We start from the raw sequence: 27,721 nt of genomic DNA, 5'->3' as shown, positions 1-27,721 counted from the left end.
TGCAGAACTGTCTAATCGACATGCATCATTGTATGAAATGGATGACCTGCAAACAGAATAAGAATTACAGCACCAGTACACAAACACACTGCTCTGGTTCCCAAGGGCAACATGTTGCTGGAGTTTATTTATAAGAAAATGAAAAAGAAAAAAGTAACTATATTCATAATTATCTTCTAAAGCTTTTACATGAGCTGGTTGTGAATTATTTATCCAGAATAGGTGTTTAAAATACTTTTGTCACACTTTTGGACTGAAATCTACAAAAACACTATTGTATTTGTTACACAGTATAACAAACTTGTGCTCAGTAATTGTTTGTATAGGCTCAAAGGGGCACTTGAAACTAAAAATAATGATACATCTACTTCCACCATTTAACAGTCCATATATCAATAACATAAAGTCTGAGATGAGAAGCTAAGAGTAACAAAAGGCTTCTATTAGATTCAAATTATTTTGGACTGGTTGGTTCCACGCTGAAATCCCACAGTTTCTTGGCCAACTACATATTCTTGGCATGATTGGTTGGGCCGGCAATATTATTATCAACAAAATACTCTCCACTTACCCCTTTTACTTGGGGGTTCAACGCCACATAACACTGAGTTGCCGCTCCCTACATGATCAAACTTTATGCACATAAAAACCCACCTGAAAGAGACTAAGTAAATAGTCCTCAACAAAATTGGGTGAAATCAAGAACTAAAATACCTACTGAATAAGTCGATATACACAGAGATAGTAAACTCATGAGCGTGATAATATAAGCAGGAAAATGGAAAAAGTAAAGAAACATGTGAATGCATAATTAATAAGATGGGTAGGTAGATGTTTATATTTGTTCAGAAATCACATCCTCAAACTAAATATGCCTGCATAAAGGATGTAGAAGGAATGAAACAGCAAAGCTTTTCAAGTGATTGAAGATAGTCCTTCTCTAAGTAGATCATATGACCCTTCAAATTTTTTTCACCAAGTAGATGCGAAATATAAAGGTTTTCCTTATACATGTTACCGAACGAGAAAGCTACCATTGATGAGACAATGGAAACTGTAACCTGCTTTTTGATGTTTCGAATCATAGATCATCACGTGGACACAATGAAAGGTAAAAAGGATGGAAATTTTTTTCAATTTTGTAAAACAAAGAAACGCAAGGAGAAAAATAAAACATGCCTTTAAACTGACATATTTCGTGGAGTCAACATCAAAAGTAGTTATAATATAGCTTAAGTTTCAAGGTAAATAATATTAAAAGCAAAATAAAAGGAAAAGACTCAATCTAGGGGTCCCTCCCACGACCGCACAGCTCAATTTGATCACCAGGAGTTCGTTGCCTATCCAATTCCATATTCACATGTCGACATGTCACACCACATCAGGTGGTGAAGCCGTTCATTTATATGTCTTACCCTCAATCTTTAGTACCAAGCTCAACCGTTTGTCCATGGTACTATATTTATTGTCGTACACATCACTTTTGCCTCTATATTCCCATGCCAAGCACGAAGATTGACCCAAACCCATGAACCTGTGGTTAGGTTTAATCTCTTCTCTCATTACAAGGGCATAGATAACAACTTCTTGTGTCGTGCCTATCAAATGAGTTTAACCAGGACTGAGTTTAACTTTTCATTTTCAAGGCAATGCTGCCATCCATGGCATCCTACATCTTGTCGGGCATAATTCTCCTCTTAGTGGGACACTTTTAGTGTTATCGACTACTCCTAGTGGCATGCAACCATCTCCTTACTCATTGCCATTCTAGACGGGGTGTCATTCCAGGCTAGATTGATAATGTGGGCCAGGTTGTCACTGAGTCCTCGAGCAGAATTCCCTCATTCAATACATTAAAACTTGTGTGCTCACGATTGTACCATCTCATAGTACCCCTCTTAGTCTTCTCCTGTATAATACCTCCATCGAGTATTGTATAAGAATCTTCTAGCTTCGTATAACCCCTCTTTCAGGCGTTACAATCTGGTCTCCCACTACCATCTTGTTCTCCTCGAGACACATCAGGGAGCGTCTACTAGCTAGTTATACCACGAGTGGCAAATCTGACCATCCATACCTACCCCCAACCTTGGGTACACTACTTTATGGTTGTTCTCTCACCATCTTGTACTCATCGTCCTCCTTGTCCTCTAGCACGACCTTCGCCATGGTACTTCAGGCAGGGTAATCTCGGCCTCTATGATAGACGTGGTGGAGACCACTCGTGCTCCTCAAGACTTGGATCACCTCAAGCTATACAACCTACTACGATTCTCCTAGCTATTTTTAGGTTATTGGGACTTTTCACCTTTAGGCAATCCTAATCCCAAAGCTCTCCTTAGAAATAGTCCTCTCTAGCCTAACATTTGTCTCACCTGCTCTTGCCTCGAGCAATGGCATCACCCGCTTGTGGTATTCTGATTCTTCTCTTACCCGATGAGCTGGGGTTACGTTCTTTCCATCAAGTGTCGATGGGTCATGCTTGCAAAAGCCTCTCAAATATCTTGACCCTTAGGACATTCTAACGTCGTCCCCATTGTTTTTGTTACTCTGTTTTGCCACAGTGCCAGGGTCAGGGGTCGTAGCGTCATGGTATCCTTACCATGACAGCAGTTGGAGAATCTACTCACTTGAACTCTTGTCCTTGGCGTGTCTTTCCTTACTAGGAGTCACGAATGAGATCGAACCCAATAAGGGCCTACCTCCTCATAGAGTTTGGTTACTAGGTATTCTAACCCAAAGCTTAACTTATTCAAATTCATAAATGTATTCAGCATATGCATGCAATTCAATTGGAGTTATCGTGTTTGCTACTTACGAGCCAAGCTACAAAAGACCCAAACGACTCTCTTTCAAGGGAAAATTGTCTACATGACCTAATGTTAGGGCTCTGATACCAATCTGTAACGACCTTCTTTCCGATACCTCGAATCACAGATCGCCATGTGGACTAAAGGGTAAAAAGGGTGGTAAAAATTTTCAATTTTGTACAACAGAGAAACACGAGGAGAAAAATCAAACATGCATTTAAAACTGACATAATATTAATTTAAAGTACAAAATATTCTACGGCGTCAACATCAAAAGCAATTAACAAAATAACACGAGTTTCGAGATAAATAACATTAAAATAATATTAAGAACAACATAAAAGGAAAAGACTTGACATAGGGATGCCTCTTGCAACTGCATAGCTCTGCACGCTCCCGCCATCAAGAATGGTCTAAGCTCTGTCTATAAAAACAAAGAATAACGGAAAAGAGTATAAAAAATACTCAGCAAGCAACCACTTGTATGCTCTTGTCAGACTTCGCCTTTGTGGCGGTTTCTTAAGCTATGTGCTTAGATACTTACTATAACATTAGCCAATGCCATGACATGTAGTTTGTGCTAGTCGTATAAGGCTCATACGTACCCTAAAACTTACAGACTCCTACTTTAGGGTTTATACTTAATGCCCTCATGGCCATAATGTACAGTTTTTCATATATGCTTAGCTCTATGTTTTTGTTTTCCAAAGTCTACCATCAACCTTACACTAATTGCGCATGAGTCAAGCTGTCCTTGTAACAGGCCCTCGGGTAAGTCTCGTGTGTATGAGTTAAGCCATACTCCAAATAGGTACTCTGACCGCTTGTATCTAGACCCTATGTGAGTTCCTAAAGTTCCTCCAATTTCTTAACTTAAGTCAAAAAACGAACTCTGGGAAGTTTAAAACTATAAAAAGAGGATGTTAAAAAAACTGACCGTTGACCGTACTGTCACGTTGACATCATGCTGACCTGCTGATATCATGTTAATGTCCTATGCTGACGTCACTGACCTTTTTTTTTTAATTCTTTTGGTACAAATCGGGATATTACAAAACATAGTAGATCGGTAACAATTGCTCCAGGATGAATGGCGTTGGCTGTTAATTCTCATGAAAAAGAAAAAAGTAGAGAAACGATAGTTGTATATCAAATTTGACTTGATAAGATAACTTTGGAAATCAATAAGAAAAGGATGTTAATATAAAGGTTGTATCATGCAGAAAAGGCCTAAATACACGAGGAATATTGTTGTGTTCAAATATATGGATAGTAAGCAAAGTTTCTCTTGATTATTCACCCTCCAAATCACCTGGCAAGCTCTTTGGAAAGCTTTGATTGTCCATAAGCAAAGAGAGTTCTGCACCTAAAATTTCACATGATAAAGCAATCATCAAATAAGCAACTTAGATTAGTATATCAAATAAGCTTGGTAATGTCCTCATTGCCCCAAAAACAAACTTTAGTTATTACTGGTCATAGCATTATTAAGTGTAATCACATTAGTTTACCCAAACTTCATGTCCAATGCCTCCAACTTTGCTCTCACACCAATAGCCTGAATCAGGACGACAGCGATGTGATCTTTCTTAGTGAAATCTCTAAGCCAATCCCAAGAAGGGAGTCATCCTCTTTTAATAAATCAAGTCCGTATCGATATAATCATTCAATTTTTCTAGGAAACCCAACCATTCAAAGAGAGTACCCTCTTTTTTTTTTTTTTTTTTTTTGCCATTTTCCATTTCTTGAGCACCTTGAATTTCTTTCTCCATTTCTATTCCAACCATTGTTCTTTTAACTATCATATCAACATCCTTTGTTGAGATTGAAAGTCTTTTCTAGGTAATCCTTGTGTTACCTTTATATCTTTGACCTTAACGCATATTGCTTTCATTATATCCAACAATTCTCGACATAATCAACCTTATTCCTTAAGGGTTGTATAACTTAGAGGTTTTCATTATATCCAACAATCTTCGACATAATCATCCTTATTCCTTAAAGGGTTGTATAACTTAGAGGTTCCTCTTTGTTCCATATTGTACTACTTGTTCTCAATTTTGTTCTTTCAAGTTCTTTGAGGGTTTTTTTTTTATGGATTTGTCCTTCTCTGACTTGTCCATGTAATCGATTATCCATACATCCTTCAGTCCTAAACTTAGTCCTAAACTTATGTCTTGAGGCCATGGACTTTTTCCAGACTTTATTCGATCAACATCTTTGGTTGAGATTGAAAGTCTATTTTGGTAATCCTTGTGTTACCTTTCTTGAGCACCTTGAATTTTCCATTTCTTGAGCACCTTGAATTTCTTTCTCCATTTCTATTCCAACCATTGTTCTTTTAACTATCATATCAACATCCTTTGTTGAGATTGAAAGTCTTTTCTAGGTAATCCTTGTGTTACCTTTATATCTTTGACCTTAACGCATATTGCTTTCATTATATCCAACAATTCTCGACATAATCAACCTTATTCCTTAAGGGTTGTATAACTTAGAGGTTTTCATTATATCCAACAATCTTCGACATAATCATCCTTATTCCTTAAAGGGTTGTATAACTTAGAGGTTCCTCTTTGTTCCATATTGTACTACTTGTTCTCAATTTTGTTCTTTCAAGTTCTTTGAGGGTTTTTTTTTTATGGATTTGTCCTTCTCTGACTTGTCCATGTAATCGATTATCCATACATCCTTCAGTCCTAAACTTAGTCCTAAACTTATGTCTTGAGGCCATGGACTTTTTCCAGACTTTATTCGATCAACATCTTTGGTTGAGATTGAAAGTCTATTTTGGTAATCCTTGTGTTACCTTTCTTGAGCACCTTGAATTTTCCATTTCTTGAGCACCTTGAATTTCTTTCTCCATTTCTATTCCAACCATTGTTCTTTTAACTATCATATCAACATCCTTTGTTGAGATTGAAAGTCTTTTCTAGGTAATCCTTGTGTTACCTTTATATCTTTGACCTTAACGCATATTGCTTTCATTATATCCAACAATTCTCGACATAATCAACCTTATTCCTTAAGGGTTGTATAACTTAGAGGTTTTCATTATATCCAACAATCTTCGACATAATCATCCTTATTCCTTAAAGGGTTGTATAACTTAGAGGTTCCTCTTTGTTCCATATTGTACTACTTGTTCTCAATTTTGTTCTTTCAAGTTCTTTGAGGGTTTTTTTTTTATGGATTTGTCCTTCTCTGACTTGTCCATGTAATCGATTATCCATACATCCTTCAGTCCTAAACTTAGTCCTAAACTTATGTCTTGAGGCCATGGACTTTTTCCAGACTTTATTCGATCAACATCTTTGGTTGAGATTGAAAGTCTATTTTGGTAATCCTTGTGTTACCTTATATCTTTGACCTTAGGGCGTATTGCCTTCGCTATATCCAACAATCCTTGATATAATCAACCTTATTCCTGAAGTGTTGTGGAATTTAAAGGTTCCTCTTGTTCCATATTGTACTACTTGTTCTCAATTTTGTCCTTCAAAGTTCTTTGAGGATTCTTTTATGGGTTTTCTCCCCCTCGGACTTATCCTTATACTCATTCATGTATCCTTTAGTCCTAAACTTATGTCATGAGGCCAGATGGACTTTTTCCGGCATTTGTTCCTTTAGACTATCTTATCAACATCCTTTGTTGAGATTGAAAGTCTTTCTTGATCATCCTTATGTTACCTTATATCTTTGACCTACGGGCGTATTGTCTTCCTTATATCCAACCATCCCTTCACAAAATCAACCTAATTCCTCAAGGGTTGTGTAACTTAGAGGTTCCTAACTTAGAGGTTCCTCTTATTCATTATTGTACTACTTGTTCTCAATTTAATCCTTCCAAGATCTTTGAGGGTTTTTTTTTTTATGGATTTGATCTTCTCCGACTTGTCCTTGTAATCGATTATCCATGCATCCTTTGGTCCTAAACTTATGTCACGGGGCCACGGACTTTTTCCAGACTTTGTTCCATTGGACTATCTTATCAACATCCTTTGTTGAGATTGAAAGTCTTTCTTGATAATCCTTTTGTTCCCATATCTTTGACATTAGGGCGTATTGCCTTCCTTATGACCAACAATCCTTGACATAATCCACCTTATTCCTTAAGGGGTTCTGTAACTTAGAGGTTTCTCTTGTTCCATATTGTACTACCCGTTCTCAATTTTGTCCTTCTAAGTTCTTTGAGAGTTTTTTTTCATGGGTTTGTACATCTCCGACTTGTCCTTGTAATCGAATATCCATGCATCATTTAGTCCCTAAACTTTTGTCTTGAGGCCATGGACTTTTTCCAACAATTGTTCCTTTTGACTATCATATCAACATCCTTTGTTGAGATTGAAGGTCTTTCTTGGTAATCCTTGTGTTACCTTATATCTTTGACCTTAGGGCATATTGCCTTCTTTATATCCAACAATCCTCGACAAAATCAACCTTATTCCTTAAGAGTTGTGTAACTTAGAGGTTCCTCTTTGTTCCATATTATACTACATGTTCTCAACTATGTCCTTCCAAGTTCTTTGAGAGTTTTTTTCATGGGTTTGTCCTTCTCGGACTTGTCCTTATACTCATCCATGCATCCTTAAGTACTACTAAACTTATGTCTTGTTGTCCTTCTCGGACTTGTCCTTATACTCATCCATGCATCCTTAAGTACTACTAAACTTATGTCTTGAGGCCATATGGACTTTTTTCGACAATTGTTCCTTTTGACTATCATATCAACATCCTTTGTGGAGATTAAAGTCTTTCTTGGTAATCCTTGTGTTACCTTATATCTTTGACCTTAGGGCATATTGCCTTCTTTATATCATCCCTCGACAAAATCAACCTTATTCCTTAAGGGTTGTGTAACTTAGAGGTTCTTCTTTGTTCCATATTGTACTACATGTTCTCAATTATGTCCTTCCAAGTTCTTTGAGAGTTTTTTTCATGGGTTTGTCCTTCTCCGACTTGTCCTTATACTCATCCATGCATCCTTTAGTCCTGAACTTTTGTCTTGAGGCCATAGACTTTTTCCGACCTTTGTTACTTTTGACTATCTTATCAACATCCTTTGTTGAGATTGTAAGTCTTCCTTAGAAATCATTGTGTTACCTTATATCTTTGCCCTTAGGCCATATTGCCTTCCTTATACCCAACACAATCCTTGACATAATCCACCTTATTCCTTAAGGGTTGTGCAACTTAGAGGTTTCTCTTGTTCTATATTGTACTACTTCGTTCTCAATTTTGTCCTTCGAAGTTCTTGAGGATTTTTTTATGGGATTGTCCTTCTCAGACTTGTCGTTATACGTCCATGCATCCTTTAGTCCTAAACTTATGTCTTGAGGCCATATGGACTTTTTTCGACAATTGTTCCTTTTGACTATCATATCAACATCCTTTGTGGAGATTAAAGTCTTTCTTGGTAATCCTTGTGTTACCTTATATCTTTGACCTTAGGGCATATTGCCTTCTTTATATCATCCCTCGACAAAATCAACCTTATTCCTTAAGGGTTGTGTAACTTAGAGGTTCTTCTTTGTTCCATATTGTACTACATGTTCTCAATTATGTCCTTCCAAGTTCTTTGAGAGTTTTTTTCATGGGTTTGTCCTTCTCCGACTTGTCCTTATACTCATCCATGCATCCTTTAGTCCTGAACTTTTGTCTTGAGGCCATAGACTTTTTCCGACCTTTGTTACTTTTGACTATCTTATCAACATCCTTTGTTGAGATTGTAAGTCTTCCTTAGAAATCATTGTGTTACCTTATATCTTTGCCCTTAGGCCATATTGCCTTCCTTATACCCAACACAATCCTTGACATAATCCACCTTATTCCTTAAGGGTTGTGCAACTTAGAGGTTTCTCTTGTTCTATATTGTACTACTTCGTTCTCAATTTTGTCCTTCGAAGTTCTTGAGGATTTTTTTATGGGATTGTCCTTCTCAGACTTGTCGTTATACGTCCATGCATCCTTTAGTCCTAAACTTATGTCTTGAGGCCATATGGACTTTTTTCGACAATTGTTCCTTTTGACTATCATATCAACATCCTTTGTTGAGATTAAAGTCTTTCTTGGTAATCCTTGCATTACCTTATATCTTTGACCTTAGGGCATATTGCCTTCTTTATATCCAACAATCCTTGACAAAATCAACCTTATTCCTTAAGGGTTGTGTAACTTAGAGGTTCCTCTTTGTTCCATATTGTACTACATGTTCTCAATTCTGTCCTTCCAAGTTCTTTGAGAGATTTTTTCATGGGTTTGTCCTTCTCCGACTTGTCCTTGTAATCGATTATCCAAGCATCATTTAGTCCTAAACTTTTGTCTTGAGGCCATGGACTTTTTCCGACCTTTGTTCCTTTTGACTATCTTATCAACATCCTTTGTTGAGATGGTAAGTTTTCCTTCGAAATCATTGGGTTACCTCATATCTTTATCCTTAAGCCGTATTACCTTCCTCCTTATACCCAACAATCCTTGACATAATCCACCTTATTCCTTAAGGGTTGTGTAACTTAGAGGTTTCTCTTGTTCCATATTGTACTACTCGTTCTCAATTCTATCGTATCAAGTTCTTTAAGGATTTTTTTAGGGGTTTGTCCTTCTCGGACTTGTCCTTATGTATCCATGCATCCTTTAGTCGTAAACTTATGTCTTGAGGCCATATGGACTTTTTCCGAATATTGTTCCTTTTGACTATCATATCAACATCCTTCGTTGAGATTGAAAGTCTTTCTTGGTAATCCTTGTGTTACCTTATATCTTTGACCTTAGGGCGTATTGCCTTTGTTATATCCAACAATCCTTGACATAATCAACCTTATTCCTTAAGGGTTGTGTAACTTAGAGGTTCCTCTTTGTTCCATATTGTACTACTTGTTCTCAATTATCTCCTTCCAAGTTCTTTGAGAATTTTTTTTATGGGTTTGTCCATTTCCGACTTGTCCTTGTAATCTATTATTTATGCATCATTTAGTCCTAAACTTTTGTCTTGAGGCCATGGACTTTTTCCGACCTTTGTTACTTTTGACTATCTTATCAACATCCTTTGTTGAGATTGTAAGTCTTCCTTAGAAATCATTGTGTTACCTTATATCTTTGCCCTTAGGCCGTATTGCCTTCCTTATACCCAACAATCCTTAACATGATCCACCATGTTCCTTAAGGCTTGTGCAACTTAGAGGTTTCTCTTGTTCCATATTGAACTACTCGTTCTCAATTTTGTCCTTTCAAGTTCTTTGAAGATTTTTTTATGGGTTTGTCCTTCTCGGACTTGTCCTTATACTCATCCAGCATTCTTTAGTCCTAAACTTATGTCTTGAGGCCATAAGGACTTTTTCCGAATATTGTTCCATTTGACCATCATATTAACATCCTTTGTTGAGATTGAAAGTCTTTCTTTGTTATCCTTTTGTTACCTTATATCTTTGACCATAGGGCGTATTGCCTTAGTTATGTCCAACAATCCTTGAAAAGGTTTGTAACTTAGATGTTCCTCTTTGTTCCATATTGTACTACTTGTTCTCAATTATGTCCTTCCAAGTTCTTTGAGAGTTTTTTTCATGGGTTTGTCCTTCTCCGACTGGTCCTTGTAATCGATTATCCATGCATCCTTTAGTCCTAAACTTTTGTCTTGAGGCCATGGACTTTTTCCGACCTTGGTTCCTATTGGCTATCTGATCAACATCCTTTGTAGAGATTGGAAGTCTTCCTTCGAAATCTTTATGTTACCTTATATCTTTGTCCTTAGGCCGTATTGCCTTCCTTATACCTAAACTTTTGTCTTGAGGCCATGGACTTTTTCCGACCTTTGTTCCTTTTGGCTATCTGATCAATATCCTTTGTAGAGATTGTAAGTCTTCCTTCGAAATCTTTATGTTACCTTATATCTTTGTCCTTAGGCCTAGCCTTCCTTATACCCAACAAATCTTTGACATAATCCACCTTATTCCTTAAGGGTTGTGTAACTTAGAGGTTTCTCTTGTTCCATATTGAACTACTCGTTCTCAGTTTTGTCCTTTCAAGTTCTTTGAAGATTTTTTTATGGGTTTATCCTTCTCGGACTTGTCCTTATACTCATCCATGCATCCTTTAGTCCTAAACTTATGTCTTGAGGCCATAAGGACTTTTACCGAATATTGTTCCATTTGACCATCATAAAAACATCCATTGTTGAGATTGAAAGTCTTTTTTTTGTTATCCTTCTGTTACCTTATATCTTTGACCATAGGGCGTATTGCCTTAGTTATGTCCAACAATCCTTGACATATTCAACCTCATTCCTTAAAGGTTGTGTAACTTAGAGGTTCCTCTTGGTTCCATATTGTACTACTTGTTCTCAATTATGTCCTTCCAAGTTCTTTGAGAGTTTTTTTCATGGGTTTGTCCTTCTCCGACTTGTCCTTGTAATCCTAAACTTTTGTCTTGAGGTCATGGACTTTTCCGACCTTTGTTCCTTTTGGCTATCTGATCAACATCCTTTGTAGAGATTGTAAGTCTTCCTTCGAAATCTTTGTGTTACCTTATATCTTTGTCCTTAGGCCGTATTGCCTTCCTTATACCCAACAATCCTTGACTTAATCCACCTTATCAATTAAGGATTGTGTAACTCAGAGGTTTCTCTTGTTCCATATTGTACTACTCGTTCTCAATTTTGTCCTTCAAGTTCTTTAAGGATTTTTTTATGGGTTTGTCCTTCTCGGACTTGTCCTTATACTCATCCATGCATCCTTTAGTCCTAAACTTATATCTTGAGACCATATGGACTTTTTCCGAATATTGTTCCTTTTGACTATCATATCAACATCCTTTGTTGAGATTGAAAGTCTTTCTTGGTAATCCTTGTGTTACATTATATCTTTGACCTTAGAGCGTATTGCCTTCTTTATATCCAACGATCCTTGACTTCAACCTTCTTCCTTAAGGGTTGTGTAACTTAGAGCTTCCTCTTTGTTCCATATTGTACTACTTGTTCTCAATTATGTCCTTCCAAGTTCTTTGAGAATTTTTTTCATGGGTTTGTTCTTTTCCGACTTGTCCTTGAAATCGATTATCCATGCATCATTTAGTCCTAACTTTTGTCTTGAGGCCATGGACTTTTTCCGACCTTTGTTCATTTTGAGTATCTTATCAACATCCTTTGTTGAGATTGCAAGTCTTCTTTCGAAATCATTGTGTTACCTTATATCTTTGTCCTTAGGTCGTATTGCCTTCCTTATACCCAACAATCCTTGACATAACCCACCTTATTCCTTAAGGGTTGTGTAACTTAGAGGTTTCTCTTGTTTCATATTGTACTACTCGTTCTCAATTTTGTCCTTGAGTTCTTTGAGGATTTTTTTATGGGTTTGTCCTTCTCGGACTTGTCCTTATACTTATCATCCATGCATCCTTTAGTCTAAACTTATGTCTTGAGGCCATATGGACTTTTTCCGAATATTGTTCCATTTGACCATCATATCAACATCCTTTGTTGAGATTGGAAGTCTTTCTTGGTAATCCTTGTGTTACCTTATTATCTTTGACCTTAGGGCATATTGCCTTCGTTATATCCAACAATCCTTGACATAATTAACCATGCACTTTTCCGACCTTTGTTCTTTTTTACTATCTCATCAACATCCTTTGTTGAGATGGTAAGTCTCCCTTAGAAATCATTGCGTTACCTTATATCTTTGTCCTTAGGCCGTATTGCCTTCCTTATACCCAACAATCCTTAACATAATCCACCTTATTCCTCAAGGGTTGTGCAACTTAGAGGTTTCTCTTGTTCCATATTGTACTACTCGTTCTCAATTTTGTCCTTCCAAGTTCTTGAGGATTTTTTTATGGGTTTGTCCTTCTCGAACTTGTCCTTATACTCATCCATGCATCCTATAGTCCTAAACTTATGTCTTGAGGCCATATGGATTTTTTCCGAATATTGTTCCTTTTGACTATCATATCAACATCCTTCGTTGAGATTGAAAGTCTTTCTTGGTAATCCTTGTGTTACCTTATATCTTTGACCTTAGGGCGTATTGCCTTCGTTATATCCAACAATCCTTGACATAATTAACCCTATTCCTTAAGGGTTGTATAACTTAGAGGTTCCTCTTTGTTCCATATTGTACTACTTGTACTCAATTATGTCCTTCCAAGTTCTTTGAGAGTTTTTTTCATGGGTTTGTCCTTCTCCGACTTGTCCTTGTAATCAATTATCCATGCATCCTTTCGTCCTAAACTTTTGTCTTGAGGCCATGGACTTTTTCCGACCTTTGTTCTTTTTGACTATCTTATCAACATCCTTTGTTGAGATGGTAAGTCTCCCTTAGAAATCATTGTGTTACCTTATATCTTTGTCCTTAGGCCGTATGGCCATCCTTATACCCAACAATCCTTGACATAATTCACCTTATTCTGTAAGGGTTGTGCAACTTAGAGGTTTCTCTTGTTCCATATTGTACTACTCGTTCTCAATTTTGTCCTTCAAGGGTTGTGCAACTTAGAGGTTTCTCTTGTTCCATATTGTACTACTCGTTCTCAATTTTGTCCTTCCAAGTTCTTGAGGATTTTTTTATGGGTTTGTCCTTCTCGGACTTGTCCTTATACTCATCCATGCATCCTTTAGTCCTAAACTTATTTCTTGAGGCCATATGGACTTTTTCCGAATATTGTTCCTTTTGACTATCATATCAACATCCTTTGTTGAGATTGAAAGTCTTTCTTGGTAATCCTTGTGTTACCTTATATCTTTGACCTTAGGGCGTATGGCCTTCTTTATATCCAACAATCATCGACATAATCCACCTTATTCCTTAAGGGTTGTGTAACATAATCCACCTTATTCTGTAAGGGTTGTGCAACTTAGAGGTTTCTCTTGTTCCATATTGTACTACTCGTTCTCAATTTTGTCCTTCCAAGTTCTTGAGGATTTTTTTATGGGTTTGTCCTTCTCGGACTTGTCCTTATACTCATCCATGCATCCTTTAGTCCTAAACTTATTTCTTGAGGCCATATGGACTTTTTCCGAATATTGTTCCTTTTGACTATCATATCAACATCCTTTGTTGAGATTGAAAGTCTTTCTTGGTAATCCTTGTGTTACCTTATATCTTTGACCTTAGGGCGTATGGCCTTCTTTATATCCAACAATCATCGACATAATCCACCTTATTCCTTAAGGGTTGTGTAACATAATCCACCTTATTCCTTTAGTCCTAAACTTATTTCTTGAGGCCATATGGACTTTTTCCGAATATTGTTCCTTTTGACTATCATATCAACATCCTTTGTTGAGATTGAAAGTCTTTCTTGGTAATCCTTGTGTTACCTTATATCTTTGACCTTAGGGCGTATGGCCTTCTTTATATCCAACAATCATCGACATAATCCACCTTATTCCTTAAGGGTTGTGTAACTTAAAGGTTCCTCTTTGTTCCATTTTGTACTACTTGTTCTCAATTATGTCCTTCCATGTTCTTTGAGAATTTTTTTCATGGGTTTGTCCTTTTCCGACTTGTCCTTGTAATCTATTATTCATGCATCATTTATTAGTCCTAAACTTTTATCTTGAGGCCATGGACTTTTTCCGACCTTTGTTCCTTTTGACTATTTTATCAACATCCTTTTTCCGAAATCATTGGGTTACCTTATATCTTTGTCCTTAGGCCGTATTTCCTTCCTTATATACCCAACAATCCTTGACATAATCCACCTTTATTCCTTAAAGGTTGTGTAACTTGGAGGTTCCTCTTGTTCCATATTGTACTACTCGTTCTCAATTTTGTCCTTTCAAGTTCTTGAGGATTTTTTTATGGGTTTGTCCTTCTCGGACTTGTCCTTATACTCATCCATGCATCCTTTAGTCCAAAACTTATGTCTTGAGGCCATACGGTCTTTTTCCGACAATTGTTCCTTTTGACTAACATACAACATCCTTTGTTGAGATTGGAAGTCTTTCTTGTTAATCCTTTAATCCAAAACTTATGTCTTGAGGCCATACGGTCTTTTTCCGACAATTGTTCCTTTTGACTAACATACAACATCCTTTGTTGAGATTGGAAGTCTTTCTTGTTAATCCTTGTGTTACCTTATATCTTTGACCTTAAGGCGTATTGCCTTCGTTATATTCGTTATATCCAACAATCCTTGACATAATCAACCTTATTCCTTAAGGATTGTGTAACTAGGTTCCTCTTTGTTCCATGTTGTACTACTTGTTCTCAATTATGTCCTTCCAAGTTCTTTGAGAATTTTTTTCATGGGTTTGTCCTTTTACGACTTGTCCTTGTAATCTATTATTCATGCATCATTTAGTCCTAAACTTTTGTCTTGAGGCCATGGACTTTTTCCGACCTTTGTTCCTTTTGACTATCTTATCAACATCCTTTGTTGAGATTGTAAGTCTTCCTTAGAAATCATTGTGTTACTTTATATCTTTGCCCTTAGGCCGTATTGCCTTCCTAATACCCAACAATTCTTGACATAATCCACCTTATTCCTTAAAGGTTGTGCAACTTCGAGGTTTCTCTTGTTCCATATTGTACTACTCGTTCTCAATTTTGTCCTTCCAAGTTCTTGAGGATTTTTTTATGGGTTTGTCCTTCTCGGACTTGTCGTTATACTCATCCATACATCCTTTAGTCCTAAACTTATGTCTTGAGGCCATATGGACTTTTTCCAACAATTGTTCCTTTTGACTATCATATCAACATCCTTTGTTGAGATTGAAAGTCTTTCTTGATAATCCTTGTGTTACCTTATATCTTTGACCTTAGGGCGTATTGCCTTCGTTATATCCAACAATCCTTGACATAATGTGTTACCTTATATCTTTGACCTTAGGGCGTATTGCCTTCGTTATATCCAACAATCCTTGACATAATCAACCTTATTCCTTAAGGGTTGTGTAACTTAGAGGTTCCTCTTTGTTCCATATTGTACTCCTTGTTCTCAATTATGTCCTTCCAAGTTCTTTGAGAGTTTTTTTCATGGGTTTGTCCTTCTCCGACTTGTCCTTGTAATCGATTAGCCATGCATCCTTTGGTCCTAAACTTTTGTCTTGAGGCCATGGACTTTTTCCGACCTTTGTTCCTTTTGACTATCTTTATCAACATCCTTTGTTGAGTAAGTTTTCCTTTGAAATCATTGGGTTACCTTATATCTTTGTCCTTAGGCCGTATTTCCTTCCTTATACCCAACAATCCTTGACATAATCCACCTTTATTCCTTAAAGGGTTGGGTAACTTAGAGGTTTCTCTTGTTCCATATTATACTACTCGTTGTTCTCAATTTTGTCCTTACAAGTTCTTTGAGGATTTTTTTATGGGTTTGTCCTTCTCGGACTTGTCCTTATACTCATCCATGCATTCCTTTAACCCTAAACTTATGTCTTGAGGTCATATGGACTTTTTCCGACAATTGTTCCTTTTGACTATCATATCAACATCCTTTGTTGAGATTGAAAGTCTTTCTTGGTAATCTTTGCAACCTTATATCTTTTACCTTAGGGCGTATTGCCTTCCTTATATCCAACAATCCTTGACATAATCAACCTTATTCCTTAAGGGTTGTGTAACTTAGAGGTTCCTCTTTGTTCCATATTGTACTCCTTGTTCTCAATTATGTCCTTCCAAGTTCTTTGAGAGTTTTTTTCATGGGTTTGTCCTTCTCCGACTTGTCCTTGTAATCGATTAGCCATGCATCCTTTGGTCCTAAACTTTTGTCTTGAGGCCATGGACTTTTTCCGACCTTTGTTCCTTTTGACTATCTTTATCAACATCCTTTGTTGAGTAAGTTTTCCTTTGAAATCATTGGGTTACCTTATATCTTTGTCCTTAGGCCGTATTTCCTTCCTTATACCCAACAATCCTTGACATAATCCACCTTTATTCCTTAAAGGGTTGGGTAACTTAGAGGTTTCTCTTGTTCCATATTATACTACTCGTTGTTCTCAATTTTGTCCTTACAAGTTCTTTGAGGATTTTTTTATGGGTTTGTCCTTCTCGGACTTGTCCTTATACTCATCCATGCATTCCTTTAACCCTAAACTTATGTCTTGAGGTCATATGGACTTTTTCCGACAATTGTTCCTTTTGACTATCATATCAACATCCTTTGTTGAGATTGAAAGTCTTTCTTGGTAATCTTTGCAACCTTATATCTTTTACCTTAGGGCGTATTGCCTTCCTTATATCCAACAATCCTTGACATAATCAACCTTATTCCTTAAGGGTTGTGTAACTTAGAGGTTCCTCTTTGTTCCATATTGTACTACTTGTTCTCAATTATGTTCTTCCTAGTTCTTTGGGAGTTTATTTCATGGGTTCGTCCTTTTCCGACTTGTCCTTGTAATCGATTATCCATGCATCCTTTAGTCCTAAACTTTTGTCTTCAGGCCATGGACTTTTTCCGACCTTTGTTCCTTTTGACTATCTTATCAACCTCCTTTGTTGAGATTGTAAGTCTTTCTTAGAAATCATTGTGCTCCTTAGGCCGTATTGCCTTCCTTATACCCAACCATCCTTGACATAATCAACCTTATTCCTTAAGGGTTCCTTATACCCAACCATCCTTGACATAATCAACCTTATTCCTTAAGGGTTGTGTAACTTAGAGGTTCCTCTGTTCTATATTGTACTACTTGTTCCCAATTTTGTCCTTCCAATTTCTTTGAGGGTTCTTTTATGAGTTTTGTCATCCTTGGACTTATCCTTGTACTAGTATCCATGCATCCTTTAGTCTTAAACTTATGTCTTGAGGCCATATGGACTTTTTCCGGCATTTGTTCCTTTTGACTATCTTATCAACCTCCTTTGTTGAGATTTTAAGTCTTTCTTGATAATCCTTATATCTTGATAATCCTTATATCTTTGACCTCCTTTGTTGAGATTTTAAGACTTTTTCCTTATATCTTTGACCTTCGGGCGTATTGCCTTCCTTAAGGGTTGTGTAACTTAGAGGTTCCTCTTGTTCCATATTGTACTACTTTACTACTTGTTCTCAATTTTATCCTTCCAAGTTCTTTCCGGGTTTTTTTTTTATGGATTTGTCCTTCTCCAACTTTTCTTTGTAATCTTATCCTTCCAAGTTCTTTGAGGGTTTTTTTTTTTATCGATTTGTCCTTCTCCAACTTGTCCTTGTAATCGATTATCCATGCAACCTTTAGTCCTAAACTTATGTTTTGAGGCCATAGACTTTTTCCAGACTTTGTTCCTTTGGACAATCTTATGAACATCCTTGGTTGAGATTGAAAGTCTTTCTTGGTAATCCTTGTGTTACCTTATATCTTTGACCTTAGGGCATATTGTCTTCCTTATTTCCAACCATCCTTGACATAATCAACCTAATTCCTTAAGTGTTGTGTAACTTGGAGGTTCCTCTTGTTCCATATTGCACTACTCGTTCTCAATTTTGTCCTTCCTTGGAGGATTTTTTTATGGGTTTGTCCTTCTCCAACTTGTCCTTCTAATTATCCATGCATCCTTTTGTCCTAAACTTATGTCTAATTATCCGGCATAGGTTCCTTTTGACTATCCTATCAACATCCTTTGTTGAGATCGTAAGTCTTCCTTGTGTTACCTTATATCTTTGACCTTTATTGCCTTCCTTATACCCAAACAATCCTGGACATAATCCACCTTATTCCTTAAGGGTTGTGTAACTTAGAGGTTCCACTTGTTCCATATTGTACTACTTGTTCTCAATTTTATCCTTCCAAGTTCTTTGAGGGTTTTTGTTATGGGTTTGTCCTTCTCCAACTTGTCTTTGTAATCATCCATGCATCCTGTAGTCCTAAACTTATGTCTTGAGGCCATGGACTTTTTCCGACCTTTGTTCCTTTTGACTAGCTTATAAACATCCTTTGTTGAGATTTTAAGTCTTATTTGTTAATACTTGTGTTACCATCTTTGACCTTAGGGCGTATTATCTTCCTTATACCCAACAATCCTTGACATAATCAACCTTATACCCAACAATCCTTGACATAATCAACCTTATTCCTTAAGGTTTGTGTAACTTAAAGGTTCCTATTGTTCCATATTGTACCTACTTGTTCTCAATTTTGTCATTTCAAGTTCCTGATCTTTTTACGAGTTTGTCCTTCTCCGGTTTTTCCTTATAATCATTCTTGTGTCCATTAGTCCTTATATCTTAGAGCATAGGGCGCATAGCCTTCCTTATACTTAAAGGAGCCTTGAAGTAATCAACCTTATTCCATCAAGGTTGTGTCTTAGAGGAACAATTCCTTCTTGTACTCTATGCTCTTGGTTAACCTTAAGTTACCTTAAATCTTTGGCTTAGGGTGTACTTTCTTCCTTATACCAAACAAGCCTTGAAATCCACCTTATTCCATTAAGGTTGTGTCTTAGAGGTTCCTCTTGGTCCTTCTTGTACTCTTTGCTCTTAGTTATATCCTTGGTTAACCTTAAGTTACCTTATATCTTAGGGTTTAGGGTGTACTTTCTTCCTTATACGAACGGAGCCTCGACATAATCAACGTTATTCTTGAAGGGTTGTTACCAAAGGTTCCTCTTCTTGTACTTCTTGCTCTTAGTTATGTCCTTCAAAGTTACGTTAAGGTCTTTTTATTGGTTTGTTCTTCACTAGCTTGCTCTTATTATAATTGTCCTTGCATCCTTTACTCCTTTACAAGTCTTAAGGCCATGTACTTTTTTCAGTATTTGTTCCTTTTGGCCAGCTTCTCAACGTCTTTTTTTACCTTATTAACAAGGCCAGCTTCTCAACGTCTTTTTTTTACCTTATTAACTTTGAACTTTGAACTGAGGACATTTTGCCTTCCTTTTACCCAACACAAGCCTTGACATAATCCATCTTATTCCTTAAGGGTTGTAACTTAGAGGAGGTTCCTCTTTTTCCATATTGTACTACTTGTTCTCAATTATGTCCTTCCAAGTTCCTTGAGGGCCTTTTTACGGGTTTGTCCTTCTCAAGCTTGTCCTTATAATCGTCCTTGCATCCTTAAGTCTTTAACTTATGTCTTGAGGCCATGGACTTTTTCCAACATTTGTTCTCTTTTGACTGTTTCTTAACCTCCTTTGTTGAGATTACAAGTCTTCCTTGGTTAACTTTAAATTACCTTATATCCTTAGGGTGTACTCTATTCTTTATACCCAACAAGTCTAGCCCCATAATCAACCTTATTCCTTGTACTCTCTTATATCCTTAGGGTGTACTCTCTTCTTGAAGGGTTGTGTATCTTAGAGGTTCCTCTTGTTCCTTGTTGTACAACTTATTTTTAGTCATGTCCTTCCAAGTTCCTTGAGGGTGTTTTTACGAGTTGTCCTTCTCCGACTTGTCCTTATAATCATCCATGCATCCTTTAATCCTAAACTAATGTTTTGATGTCATGGACTCTTTCAGGCATTTGTTCCTTTTGACTATCTTCTCAACATCCTTTGTTGAGATTGTATATCTTTGACCTAAAGGCGTATTGACTTCCTTATACCCAACAATCCTTGACATAATCAACCTTATTCCTTAAGGGTTGTAACTTAGAGGTTCCTCTTGTTCCATATTGTACTACTTGTTCTCAATTTGTCCTTCCAAGTTCTTTTTTTATGGGTTTGTCCTTCCCAAGGTTGTCCTTATAATCGCCCTTGCATCCCTAGTCCTTATGTCTTGAGGCGACCATAGACTTTTTCGGCATTTGTTTCTTTTAACTATCTTCTCAACATCCTTAGTTGAAATTACAAGTCTTCATTGGTAATCCTTGTTATTTTGTCTTTGGCTTTTAGACAATGATCAACCTTATTCTTAAGGGTTGTAACTTAGAGGTTCCTCTTGTTTCTTCTTGTACTTCTTATTCTTAGTTATGTCCTTCAAAGTTTCTCGAGGTTCTTTTATGGGTTTGTCCTTCTCTAGCTTGTCCTTACTATAATCGTCCTTGCATACTTTAGTCCTTATGTCTTAAGGCCAGGTACTTTTTCCGGCATTTGTTCCTTTTGACTTTGTTGAGATTACAAGTCTTCCGGCATTTGTTCCTTTTGTTACCTTCTTTGAGCTGATGGGGTATTGCCTTCCTTGTATCCAACAAGGAGTCTTGATATTCCTGGAGGGTTGTAACTTATTGTACTACTTGCTCTCAATTATGTCCTTCCAAGTTCCTTGAGGGTCTTTTTACACGTTTGTCCTTCCCAAGCCTGTCCTTATAAATCATCCTTGCACCCTTTAGTCCTTCTTGTTCCTAAGGAATGCCTTCATCCCAACATCTTAATGATTCATCCAATTTACAAAATTTTACAATCCCTTTTTCTTACTTGCCCTAAAATAAGCCTCCTTACTTAGTTGCTCAATTCACCCCTATAGATTAGGGCCTATTGTTGTATCTTTTGTGTAAGGAATGACCGAGGATCTAGTTCATCTCTCCTATGGTCTTTGCCCAACCTAGAGGTTGTAGAGTTCCATGCTGGAGAAGCTTATTTTACAGAATTTTATGGGATTTTTAGGTTGAAAGAAATAATAGAATTTTTTTGGATTGGAAGACCTTGGGTGAGGTGTAGCCTTATTAGATCATACCTTTATATGGGAGGGTGTGTCCAATTTTTCGTACTGGCCCTTCAAGTCTTATTTTGTTTGATTGGAGCATCTTATTAGGTCAATTGAACTCCTCTTGGGATGGTTTTCTAGTGTTCCTCTTATATTCTTTAATTTGATCTCAAGGAAAGCTTTACTTTTCTTTTTAGAGAAAAAAAAAAATCTCCCTAGCTACCAAAAACACTCATAAAACAAAAACATGATATCCGTATAGCACAAGAAACATCAAAAAGAAAAATAAAGATATAATAAAAACTAAACATAGGAACCTAACCTTATTAGAACCTAACCTTATTAGAACCTAACCTTATTAGAACCACAACATTGCCAAATATAAAACTTCTTACCTGATGGAGCATTGAAAGTAGCAACCGGAGTTTGATTCCTTGTAGAATACCCTCAACTTTATTATCTCCCTCCATGTCCTCCATTTCCATCTGAAATTTTCAACATAGTTACTGTTCAAAATCATATCTTAAAGAAAACTTCTTAAGCAACCGCAGCTAGCTTTACTTCTTTTTTAGACTCTACCTTTTCCTCTTCAGCAGACCAAATTCTTCCTTAGAACCCGCATTTTACCTCTTCGACCGACCAAATTCTTTCTTCTACCTTTAAAAGAAAATGTAAGGTAGAGAAAATGTCAAAAGGTATCTTTTCCATAATGTAAGTGTGTGCACAAATGCATATAACAACAAGATAATCTCAGCCTCGGTCTAAATGTATTAGCTAGCTTTGAAGTAGTCACTCAACTCAACTATTAGGGCCTTGTGACTAATTAGGGAAGAAATTTAAGTAAAACACTTCATTTATGTTGAAATCATATGCAAATAACCGGAAAAAAGCTGTAAATCCTTCAACATGCGCTCAAATATTATGAATGTGATCATAGTCCACGTTGTTTAAAAGAGAAGACCCTAAATATATAGGTATAACATCTTCCTTGGTAAATGACCTTTTAAATGAATCTAAATGCAAAGCTGTGAGGGTTCAGAAAATAGAATACTACTGTAAGAAATGTGGGCATACTAACATTGAAAGACAAGTATGCAAATACTGAAAACTACAACATCTTCACAGAACTTAAGTTAAATGCTGACATAATCCGTGTGCCGAAAAACAGAGTAACATCTAAAAGAAGATGAAGCTACAAATAATAATTATAAAATTTAAAAAAAAAAAAAAAAAAAAAAAAAATCTTAAAAGACCCCCCAAAAACTTAAATTCAACTTCACAGACCTCAGTGAGATGATCAGAATATTCAAAAACTTGAAATCATACCAGTATTCCTAGCAGATGCGAAAACCCCACCGGCAGTGAGAGGACCAACTGCTTCAAGAGTAATTGCTTTGTGCTTCCCCTCTCTGTTGTCGGAACCAGTCTGAGTGACATACGAGCTCCTCTCATCTGCCAACACATGAAATTGAATATCAGGTTTGTCCCCCGAGAAGAGATAGAAGATGACGGGGTGTGAAACGAAGAGTCCAATATAATAATCAGGTTGCCATGGAAGCAATGAACCTACTAAAAACGCCCTAATCCTCCGTAATCGAAACCACGAAAAATACAAAAGGTGTCGATAACATGCAAAAGAAAAAAAGGAAAGATACAATCCTTTGATTAACCTCTGAGTTCTCCAGTGAACCCCAAAATCGGAATAGCCGGCTGTACCCTTAAAATTTCAAACCCAGAACAGAATAGCCAAGACCAAACTACCCATAAACTAAATGAAGTGACATTACCTCTATGTTTGAGGAGGCGAGAAACTTCTTTCGATTCTGCTCTCCCTGGTAATGGTCGAGCGTTCGATTTCGGCAACGAACGCTCAAGAGGAAAGAGGCCATCTTCCTCCGATCGCCTGGTAATGGTCGAGAGTTCGATTTCGGCAACGAACGCTCAAGAGGGAAAGAGGCCGTTGATGGGAGCGCTCTGATTCTAGTGTGAGAATGTGCTGAAGAAGAGAGTGTGAGTGGGGGAGAAATATATAAGCCGTGTAAAATCCGCGGTGGGCGAGACAGGTGGCGTCCGACTAAGCGATGGCTATAACGGCTATGAAGACCGTTTGACTTCGTCCGTCGAAAACCGTCAACGATACGAACGGCTATGTACATTAAATTGATGTTTTCTTCTTTTCCTTTTTTGATTCAACTAATTGATTACTTGATTTTATTTCTTCCGCAGTTCTAGGGATTTTTTAGATTTTGTTAACCATATATTTCTTTTTTTTTTTTTATTAAGCTTTCATAAAAATAAAAATTTAAAAAAAAAAAAAAAGATTTGTAATTTGATTATACCCTTTAATATCTCTTATTCCTGAGAATGACAGGCAATTTCCGAACTAATTACCAAAGGGTCATCAATCAAAGAGTGGCAGAAACGTAATAACGAGGCAACTGCGAGGGGGTAAATGCAAAAGGAAGAAGGAGCGAAGAGGAACCGAGAAGAAACGAGACGGTGACCGACACGCGGCCTTCCAGCCGGTTGCCCTGGTCGTTGTGCGCGACCAGTCTCCGCACGAATATAAACCACAAAACTCCTTTCTTCTTCTTCCAGTAACTAAAATCCCTTCCCCTGATAAGAGAGAGAGGAATGGGAGATTCTTTCTTTTCGTGTTCTCGAATATAACCCTTATTCAGTAGCAACCCTTTTCTCCTTATCATCAATCCATTCCCAATCCAATCCAAATTCCTGATTCTGCTTGGTAATCACTTCTTCTTCTTTCCAATCTTATTTCTTATTTTGAACTTTTTTTTTTTTCCTAGTTGGGTTTCGGTTGGGAGTGATGTTTGGTTGATTTGTATTAGAGGGTTGCGTTTTATTTTGGATTTGGTCGATACCCATCTACTCTTTTTACTTGTTTCGCATGCCTCTGTTCCCTTTTTGGCGTTTTGGAATAGTGGATTTTGTGGATTCTGCTCTGGTTTTGCCCATAGTGGGAATGTTTGTGGCGGTTCTTTGACGGAAGGGCGTTGAATTTTGTGTTTGGAGAGGTTCTTCTTTTCCCTTTCTGTCTAAAAGGACACTTTGGGATCTGTGGTTTCTTTCTATCTGAAAGTTGAATAGTTCAATTGAAGTTGCTTCTTGGATAAGTTGAAATTGATTCACAGGAACTCAGGTGGGTTGGTTCCTGTTCCTTTTAAGTGTAAATTTGTCTAGTTTGGCTGTAATTTCAGAGCCTGAAGTACAAAACTGTCGTTGGATCAGCACAGTCAACTAGTTAGGATGGTTCAGTCGATTGCAGCAGCTTCGCTTTTTGGTCATCAGCTGTTATGTGGGGGAACTTATGTTAAGGACACATCCTACAGGAGGAAGAATAGCTGGTTTCCAACGTCAAAATTTGTTGGTAAGAGGCTTATTTCGTCCTCCTCAGTTTCTGGATATAAAGTGAATCGATTTGCACTTTTGTCAATTAAGACCTCATCATTGGAGGTGACAAAAGAGGCATATTCATTTAGAGAGGACAAAATCCCAAAGGATTGGAATTATGATATTGATGCTGGCTTTGATCGAAAGCCAGGTTTATGGCCTCCAGAAAACAAAGCAGATAATCCTTCATTACATAATCCATTGCTTAGACAAGAGAGAATGGGCTGTGGTTGGTTGGGTGCCATATTTGAGTGGGAGGGTGTGTTGATTGAGGACAACCCTGAAATTGAGAAGCAGGCCTGGTTAGCTCTTTCTCAGGAAGAAGGAAAATCCCCTCCCCCGGCCTTCCTTCTTAGAAGAATAGAGGGGATGAAGAATGAACAGGCCATTTCTGAAGTTCTCTGCTGGTCAAGAGATCCTGCCCAGCTGAGAAGAATGGCTGCTAGAAAGGAGGAAATCTATCAGGCATTGCAAGGGGGAGTTTACAGACTAAGAGCAGGGTCAAAAGAGTTTGTGAATGTGTTGATGCATTATAAAATTCCCATGGCACTGGTTTCGACTCGTCCTAGAGAAGCTCTGGAGTCGGCCATGGGAACGATAGGCATGGATGGCGATTTCAATGTGATTATAACTGCAGAAGATGTTCACAGGGGAAAGCCTGATCCAGAAATGTTCATTTATGCAGCACAGCTCTTGAACTTCATTCCTGAGAGATGCATTGTGTTTGGGAACTCAAACCAAACTGTTGAGGCTGCTCATGATGCTCGGATGAAGTGTGTGGCAGTTGCAAGCAAGCATCCTGTTTATGAACTCGGGGCTGCAGACTTGGTGGTGAGGCATCTTAATGAGCTCACAGTCGTCGATTTGAAGAATCTCGCTGATATCGAACCCTCTGAATTTGGTTCTGGAGAGCCAGAGTTGGAGATGGAGTTGGAGGAAGATGAACAGTCTCCATCAACGAAGACAGCAGTTGATGATATTTTCTGGTGACCAAATCTAAATGTACAGAATTTATTGTTATGATTCTTAACGTTAATAGTTAGTCATCTGTGTATAAAAGGGTGGGAAATATTGACAAAAAATGAACAGAAGTGGTCTGCATTGGACCAACTTAATGCTATATGCATGTATTTTTATATTTCTGTCTGGAAGTTCGTCGTTTCCTTTCTGCTTTAGATCATACAAAGTGGAGTTCGAACTTTTCCGTAGTGGCTCAAACTTACCACTCGCACATATGGTTCTCTTTGAATTTTCCTTGTCAGGCTTCCCCTAAGGTTTTTAAAACGTATCTAGTAGAGAGAGATTTTCATATGCCATTAAGCATGTTACTTCTTCATAAAAAGTATCATAGCAACATCAAAGTAGATCGCCATTAAGCATGATATGAATGAACGATATTGTTCTACATTCTTTCGATTGTTTTCCTTCTTCCCCTCCATTCTTCACTGAAATCTCTATGTTACCAAGAGTTTTGCAGGACGAATTTGATTATAAACAACATTTAGAAGAGCATTGAATGATTGAATGTATAGTGTTAACAAAAGATATTTGCCCATTTATCAGCAGAAACAAACATAACACAATAGCCTAACAGAAATATGACAAAAGCTAATAGTACTATACAGAAATTACAAGCATACTACCAATCCTCCCCTTCCCATATAATTTAAACAGTTGACTACTTTGCAGAACAAGTCTAGTTTGTTTTTTCTGCCAATGTATCAGGAAAACTGATGAAACCACGAGCCAGTCATTTCGAGCCACAACCACATCAATAAAGTGAATCCACCAGCAAGGGCTGCAAGAAAAGACCTTGTAAAGTTGCAGCGAAGCATTATGGATGGATTTGAGGACAAATGGATAAGTTTGATCAATTATGACATGCCTGTGAGTTCAACTTCTGCAATACTATTAATTTAGACATAAGTAGGTCATCATTTACTTATTTGGCAGTTGTTTTGGTCTCAAGTGCAAATCCTTCTTTGAGGGCTGCTTGGGCTTCATTGTCGCTACCTAGTGCAAAAAGTGCGGCAGCTTGCAAATAAGATGCAATATGCCAGACAGGTGATATCACTTGAGCTTGCATTGCATCGTTTAGAGCTTCTTGTGGCATCTCACATGCGAGATAAGACAAACTACGACGTGCAAACATTGTTGGGGAAAGCACAGCTCCAGCATCAATGAACTGCAATACACCAAACAGATGTTATCTAGATGTGCTATGGCTTCCAAATCAGAATTTCCTTTAACTCTTTGTTCTCCGTTGTTCTTCATTTTTCGAGCACCCCAACGAAAATGAAGCCACAAACAGTAAAGTTTTAAAGCGGTGATGTTAAGCGAGAAGTTTTAAACAGAAACAACATATGTCGAACCTGCGTATAGCAGTCGATTGCAGTTCTAAAATCCTTATGCCGAAAAGCAAGATCTCCATTTTTCTTTGAGCTCAATGTTTCCTGCATCTGGTTGGTCCACATCTGGAAAGAAAGCTGCATGACAGAATCCATCAAAATTAGCAGCAAGAACCTAAGACTCAGCAGACTAGTACCTCTAATTGCCACGAGTAACGATATTAAAGTTTGTAGCTTTGTAACGTGAGAGAGTCGTGTAGGCAGACGAAAGTGGAAAGTTTATTAAAAACAATAAAATAACAATTTGAGTGAACATTAGTCCTTAAATACAATATGCAATAACGAACCTCAGTTGCTGAACCCTCGTCGTCCTTGTAATTAATCCTTTCCAAAATCTCATGAATGACAGTCAAATCCATTCTTAAGCAAGCTTCACCAAGTGGAGTAAGAGGTAAATCTGAAGCATCGTGTGGTACGCCCAACAATACATGAGAGGGAGCCTGCAGAACAAAGATATGAAACCGACAATGGAGGGCGTCTATTAACTAGCAACAGGTTGAAACCTATGAATTTGAGTCATACAAAGATGTTTCTATTGCAATCGTGGCACAAAAAATAAAATTCATAAAATTTACCTACTGAAATGGCAAAAAAAAAAAAAAAAAAAAA

At 37.4% G+C, this 27,721-nt stretch overlaps 2 protein-coding genes and 1 long non-coding RNA gene across 11 annotated transcripts in view; 1 reads left to right on the top strand and 2 right to left on the bottom strand.

The window, feature by feature from the left end:
• Window positions 1-225: 225 nt before the first annotated feature.
• LOC111447919 lies at window positions 226-23,393 on the bottom strand. Of its 5 annotated transcripts, XR_002711343.1 has the most exons (6): window positions 23,081-23,393; window positions 22,620-22,745; window positions 21,873-21,950; window positions 21,689-21,778; window positions 685-3,234; window positions 226-632 (listed from the first exon to the last, which is right to left on the bottom strand). It is a non-coding gene; the product is annotated as an uncharacterized LOC111447919 (long non-coding RNA). The 5 variants fall into 5 exon arrangements; XR_002711345.1 differs by lacking the exon at window positions 685-3,234 and having other exon boundaries at window positions 226-619; window positions 23,081-23,335; XR_002711342.1 differs by lacking the exons at window positions 226-632; window positions 685-3,234 and adding an exon at window positions 3,992-4,176 and having other exon boundaries at window positions 21,855-21,950; window positions 23,081-23,336.
• Window positions 23,394-23,880: 487 nt separating this feature from the next.
• LOC111447923 (5-amino-6-(5-phospho-D-ribitylamino)uracil phosphatase, chloroplastic-like) lies at window positions 23,881-25,694 on the top strand. The gene is made up of 2 exons (XM_023087319.1): window positions 23,881-24,417; window positions 24,452-25,694. Exon 2 carries the CDS (start codon window positions 24,561-24,563, stop codon window positions 25,692-25,694), a length of 1,134 nt encoding a protein of 377 aa, XP_022943087.1. The 5' UTR covers window positions 23,881-24,417; window positions 24,452-24,560.
• Window positions 25,695-26,195: 501 nt separating this feature from the next.
• Window positions 26,196-27,721, bottom strand: part of LOC111447838 (probable serine/threonine-protein kinase At5g41260) — a 5,767-nt gene continuing 4,241 nt past the window's right edge. For 2 of the 5 annotated variants that reach the window (XM_023087192.1, XM_023087193.1), the window contains exons 9-11: window positions 27,400-27,552; window positions 27,077-27,190; window positions 26,647-26,889 (exon numbers count right to left, since the gene is read on the bottom strand). In XM_023087192.1, coding sequence (XP_022942960.1) covers window positions 26,647-26,889; window positions 27,077-27,190; window positions 27,400-27,552 — 510 coding nt within the window. Of the gene's footprint in view, window positions 26,890-27,076; window positions 27,191-27,399; window positions 27,553-27,721 lie in introns of all 5 variants that reach the window. The other 3 variants (XR_002711329.1, XR_002711328.1, XM_023087191.1) reach the window with 3 other exon arrangements.

The sequence above is a fragment of the Cucurbita moschata genome, unplaced genomic scaffold (assembly GCF_002738365.1).
Source record: "Cucurbita moschata cultivar Rifu unplaced genomic scaffold, Cmos_1.0 Cmo_Scf00009, whole genome shotgun sequence".
In the NCBI taxonomy this organism is placed as follows: Eukaryota; Viridiplantae; Streptophyta; class Magnoliopsida; order Cucurbitales; family Cucurbitaceae; genus Cucurbita; species Cucurbita moschata.
The sequence above is the reverse complement of the archived record's forward strand: the minus strand, read 5'-3'. Positions and strand labels throughout refer to the sequence as shown.